Source organism: Paroedura picta, chromosome 3, assembly GCF_049243985.1.
Source record: "Paroedura picta isolate Pp20150507F chromosome 3, Ppicta_v3.0, whole genome shotgun sequence".
NCBI lineage: Eukaryota > Metazoa > Chordata > Lepidosauria > Squamata > Gekkonidae > Paroedura > Paroedura picta.
In genome coordinates this window covers 155,007,405-155,013,404 of record NC_135371.1, presented here as the reverse complement: position 1 = coordinate 155,013,404, position 6,000 = coordinate 155,007,405, and the positions used below count along the sequence as shown (strand labels likewise).

Sequence of the window (6,000 nt, the reverse complement as noted above, 5' to 3'; positions counted from 1 at the left end):
GATTTTTCAGCGTACAATAATGGAATTCCTGCTTTTTGAAAACAGTTTCAGATAGGCAGCAGTGTTAGTCTGTAGGGTTACTTGATGGCCCTAGAAGGGTTTCCTGAATGGGTGGAAGTTTTTAATGTTTAATAAACAATATATAAATAAAAAATCAGAACATCTATTGGTTGTTATGACCATATATGGTCATATTGACCTCCCCTCCCAACTGGCCAATGATGGGCCTGGAGGTAGGAAGGGAAGGTGCCCCAGTGGGCGTGTACCATATTCTGCACTATTATGCCACTTCTTGGGTTCCTCGAAGCCTGAAGAATGTTTCAGGTGTTACTCAATGGTAAAAAAGTTGCAAAAGATTGGTCTAATGCAATTCGAGTCCAGTAGAGCCTTAAAGATGAGCAAAATTTCCCAAGCTTTTGTAAGTCAAAGCTCACTATGTCAGGAAGTTCTGAAGAAAAAAAAAGCTGCTACTGCTGTAATATATTCAGTTCTTGCTGGGCTAAGTGTGTAGGGTGGGGTGAAGGTCTGCCAGGCCCTTGTTTCCCACTTCTAGAAAACCCTCCGGCAGGAGCCTGAGCTCAGAAGAAAAGCCAGGGTGGGAAATTGCAGAAATTTCAAGGAATCAGATGCTGAAAGTCACGGTTGGCCCACCCACCTGAAGTTCCTCATTCACTAAGCAGAGAAGACTCAGAGTACTGGCATGAAGGATAGCTGGTTGGCTAATGAGAGAACAGCTTCATTGCCCCCACTAATAGAAAAATGAAGATTCGAGGCCTTGAAATATTTTAAGTTTTAAAAACTTCCTTAGAGAAGCAAAATTAGGAATATATTTTTCTGACTTTATTTATTCTATTTATTTATTACTGGAAATCCACGAGCAGTAATGGTATGTTATGTGCATTTCAGAAGTACATTTAATATAAAACATACCACTTTTTTTGCTTTTATTGACATTTTTTGGTTAAAATTATAGTTCTGTTTCAGACTTTGCACACTCTACAAAGGGACAACTTCGCTACATAGAAATCACACAAAAAGTAATAAAACCACAAAACACAAATTATAATTCCTCACAAAGTCCACACTTTATTTTTAAAAAAGTGATTATTTTGGGATCATAAAAGGGTTAAAACTTAATATATATAATATGTGCAACTGTAAACAGAAGTATGGGACAAGGCGTCAAATGCGATTATACAGGCAGAGAACTTTAAAAAAGTTTTAGCTTCAAGACCGGGTTATAGTTTATATAAAAATTAAAAACTGTATAGTCTTTCTTCATCAGCTAAAATCTACAGGATTATCTTAAACTCTAACCGTCATCCAAAAAAATCTTGACAATCTATTATATTCAGTCACTTTATCATTTTTTAAAATCTCTCTCAAGCTTTTAAATCTTTGTAGCAATTTTTTAAAATTTATTTTTTTTTACAACTTTACAGCCTTCCAAATTAATGGAAAGACGCACAAATCCAAAGAGACAAAAAAAAAAAAAATAAAGAAAAAGAAAAAAAAAGGTATACTGGCTTATAACTCAAACCTTTATCTTAATACAATGTCCAGTGGTATTGTTACTGATAAAAACTTTTTATTTTTCTCTCTACACAAATGCCATCTTATTTACAATTTTAATTACTTTCACCTTTTTTCTTAATAATTTGTCATTATTTCCTCCCCCCGCCCCCTCCCCCAGCACACATGGTTTTTAACCATCGCAGCTCGGAACGGTTCACAGAAGCAGCTTTTAAACTGAAGATCATGGTTTCCCTCCTCTTGCCAACGATTTCAAAAAAAGAAGCACACCCTTGTGTAGCAACCCTGATTTTCTGTGCCCCACCATGAAAGATAAAACCTCATTGCTGCCCTCTCTCACAATTCTCCTCCCCCCTGGTTGTTCCGTAAGGTGAGAAAATGCAGGGCGACTTGCCAGGTCTCCTAATGCAACTGCGGCAGGCGTGTGTGTGTGTGTGTGTGTGTGTTAAAAGGAGGGAGGGGAAATGGTGCAATTGTGCGTTAAAAATCTCAACTGTACAATGTTAGTCAAGAGAGCCTTATTTCCCACCCTCCCACCCCAATACCGCTTCAGGTTCAAGGATACAGCAGTCTCCTAAAGTTATGTTCAACAGCGAGGGAAGACTGTTTCTGTGTTGTGTTAGGACGCGGGGAAGAGTGTCTCCTGTATAATGCCCACATTTTGCCATCTCTTAATTCATAGGGAGTCTCCCTGCCTCGGAGGAGATGCTGCTGGGCAAATGGCTCTTAAGATATTCTGGTTATAAATTGAGTCTATTTTCTTTTTTTAAAAAAAGAAAATATATATTTATATCTATGTACACACACACACACCTAGAAAGCATAAAAACGGGTTCTTTACACAATTCCCTTCCCACCCTGTCAACGAACGAGTCACCCTTCTGCTTCTCCCTCCTGCCTGGTCGGGGGCGGGTTGGTCGGGGCTCTGCAGAGATCCACCCGGCAGTCTATAAAACCCTGCAGCCAGGGCATTCTTCCCCATGCTAGTTCAAATATATACACAATATATATAAATAGATAAATAATCCCAAAACTCTGCAATGTGCCAACGTCTTTCTTTCTCACCCACGCACGTGTAGTGCACACAAACACACGAGAGCCCTCGGAGCAGCAGGTTGGATCATGGGAAATTGTGGAGGGGGGGGGCTGAGACTTGCCAGAGTGGGGCCTTAGGCCAAAAGTGGACGACTGTCCATGTCGAAGCTGACCGCTAGCCAATAGCTCTGTTGGTCAAATGCGGGCTCCCCTCTGCAGACAGTGTGAGCTACGCTGGAGACACTGAATGGGAGCAGGACGCTGGTATCAGGTGATCAACAGCTCTTGGTTCCCTTGCTCATTGGCACATTCAAAACACCGCCATTAAGTCTTGCAGAGGGATCTGCCCTTCGGAGGGGGGGGCGGGGGTGGGGGAGCCCTTGACGGCTCATTTCAGCAATCCAGTCAGGAAGGCTTCCAAGAGACCGAATTGTGCTTGGCGGGATCGGGGGCGGGGAGGGTAGGACAATCTCAACAAAGCAGTCCCCACCTCCACGTGGAAACTGTTCCCATGTCTGCCGGGGCAGCTGCAGCTCTCCATGTTCAAGGAAGAGGTTCCCCCCCACCAAAAAAAAAAAAAGAAGAAGAAGAAGGGTGGCACAGCGAGGGGCTCACATTAGAAAAAAAAACAAAACAAAACAAAAGCTAACACTTCAAATGAGGTAGGTTCAAGTGCGGATGCTCCTCGCGCATGGAAGATGGGGAAGGGTGGGCAGAAGGAAGGGAAGGTCCATTTCCAGCTTCAGCAAGTCAGAGCGTGCTGTTCACTAGAAGTCTTTTCTCCCCGCCCTAAAAGTGAGCGCACAAACATACACGCACACATACACTCACACCCCCTTTTCAAATCCAACGCCTAAATGTATATAAAAATCCAGAGCTGCGGAGCTCTGGAAGGTGGATTGTCAAGCTGATGAGTCTCTTTGAAGCCTCTTGTTACCTTGGTAAATTAGCAAGCAATAGATATTAAGTTTTATTTTAAAAACCAGCGGTCTCTCACACACGCGTGCACACACATACACACGAGAAATTACCCAAACACGCAGGAAAAGTTACAAACGCTCCCCTGGGGATCCAATAGCCGTGTCACAGTTCCCTTCCCCCAGCTCTGCCAGACAGAATGCCCCCAATCTCCTCCCAGTATATTCTGAAGTCCATTATTTACAGGTGCACAGGGGTGGAAGGTTTCCCCGTTACGGCCTCAAAAGAAAAATACTAAAAAGAAAACCCTGAGTTGCCAGTTTGTCAGTTCCCCACCCCAGATGGGGCTTGCTAGTGACTGCTGCCTTCTGCCGGGGAAAAGCAGGCCGTCTTTGCGTGGAAGAGGAGGCAGCCAAGCCAGAGAGCCAAAACAGCTGGCTTGATATAATTCCATAACCAAGGTTGGCAGCGCAGTGGCAGATACGCTGACGTCACCCAAGCACTTTGGTGTCCCAGCTGCCCCGCCAGCATGTTGGGGTGGTGGATTCCAATCATGCTGTCCTGGGCTGATTCTCTGCCCTACAGGAGGGTTGGGAGATCTGGTAGAACAGGCCTCCACCTCTCTCTCTCTGCAGAGCCTCCTGTGCCGTTTGTGCTAAGCAGTCAGGGTGCCCTCTCCCCACCATGTTAGAAGAGCCTCTCTGGGCTAATTCATCCATTTTCTGCAGTTCCAGGCTCCACAATGGCACGGAATCTTGTGCTGATCGTCTTCAAAGTCAAACTGGTAGTCATAAGTTAGCTGGGGAGGAAACATGCCAAAACAAGACAAATATTAGTCTTACCACACTTCCTATGTTAAGGACTTTTTTCCCCATGCAGCATCTGACTTTATTTCTTTATCTGGAGGGGAAAGCGGCATATAAAAACCAACTCCTCCTCTTCTTATCTCTATGCCGCCTTTCAACCTGAATTACTCATCCCCGAGAAAGCTGTGGGTGGCAGCTTCAACAAAAAAAACACCACAAAGCAAAATCTCAATATATTCCAACTCTTATAATGGTCTCAGACTAATAATGTAACCATGAAAGAATGGGAGTATGGACTCCTCTCTCTAAAAGAGGAACATGAACTGTTTTTTCATATGGACTAGAGGCCTACACCCCCCCACCCATCCCTACTCTCAGGGTCCCTCTATCATAGAATCATAGAGTTGGAAGGGGCCATACAGGCCATCTAGTCCAACCCCCCTGCTCAATGCAGGATCAGCTCAAAGCATCCTAAAGCAACAAGCAGCTCAAAGCATCCTAAAGCAACTAGCAGCCCAAAGCATCCTAAAGCATCCTATCTGTCAACACAAGAGAAAACTAGTTTTCACAGGGCAAGACAGGGAAGCAGGGATACTGCTTTTCCAGCTTATTAGGCTGTACAGGAAAAGACGATGTAGGGCCAACCAGTTCCTGTTGCTACCACAGAGTGCTTCCTTGGGTGATCTGCAACATCCTGGGGGAAAGATATGTGAGATACACTCACAGTGTAAAGTAAACGAGCAGGAAATGGTAAGATTTATTTATTGTATTTATAATATTGCCCTCCCGTGCGGCTCAAGGTGGTTTACGTGAAGGCAATAGCATACTAAGGGGACTGAAGGAGGAGACGAAGAAGCTACTTGTTGTTTCTTTGCTATATCCCCTTTTTCTTTCAGCCTGCCTGGGATAAGGAAAGTGCCAGTCTGCACGATCAGGGCTTTGCATCTATGAAGTCAGGAGGGGCTGAGATTTCCTCCCCCCCCATCTCAAAGAACCTCCTAAGGACAAATCCATGGGTACAAATTTAAGATTGTTTCACAGGGATTTTCTTCACAGGATAGAGATTATGCACACTCACAGTGTCTTGTTCTCCCCCCCCCCCCATCCAACACCCACCTCCTCTCCTTTGGGTATTCGGCGACTTGAGATGATTATAATCTTGTCCTCCTTGTCGAAAGTCACAACCTCAGCCACACAATTGGGTGCACAGGAGTGGTTGATGTATCTGTGGGGACAGAAGGAGGGGGGGAGAGGGACGGAGGAACATTAGAGCTAGATAGGTTGGAGGAAGAACACCTGACCCTTTCTTCCCAGGAGACCCCATTTCAGGGAAGCCACACCAAGGGCTCAGCAAACAAGGTCATCTGTCATTCTTGGGAGTGGCTCCCTGACTTGGCTAAGGGGGGAGGAGGGTTCCAAGACTCTTGGATTCTATTCTTAACCTCACAGGAGAACAAAGAGACTAGTAGGTCAAAGAAGAACCGGAATGGCAGTGGTGGTAGGGTGAAATCACGACTTCTGGATCGTATTTCTAGCCCTGAGATGGGGGCTATGGAACTAGCAAGGAAATACTTTAGGCAGCATTTTTCAGACTTCCGGCAGAGAAATGGGTTGCATGAAAACAGCAGTTCACTTCATTACCTTACTAGGGATTTTCACTGTACACAGCATAAGGCCACACGTGTTGCCTACAGCACTCAAATTAGCC

At 44.7% G+C, this 6,000-nt stretch overlaps 1 protein-coding gene across 5 annotated transcripts in view; it reads right to left on the bottom strand.

Moving 5' to 3' along the window:
- Nucleotides 1-1,060: 1,060 nt before the first annotated feature.
- KMT2D (lysine methyltransferase 2D) overlaps nucleotides 1,061-6,000 on the bottom strand; it is a 96,115-nt gene continuing 91,175 nt past the window's right edge. For all 5 annotated transcript variants that reach the window (XM_077328793.1, XM_077328796.1, XM_077328795.1 and 2 more), the window contains 2 exons: nucleotides 5,409-5,517; nucleotides 1,061-4,285 (listed from right to left, as the gene is read on the bottom strand). In XM_077328793.1, the coding sequence (XP_077184908.1) occupies nucleotides 4,193-4,285; nucleotides 5,409-5,517 (202 nt within the window). In that variant the 3' untranslated portion in view covers nucleotides 1,061-4,192. The remainder of the gene's footprint in view (nucleotides 4,286-5,408; nucleotides 5,518-6,000) is intronic.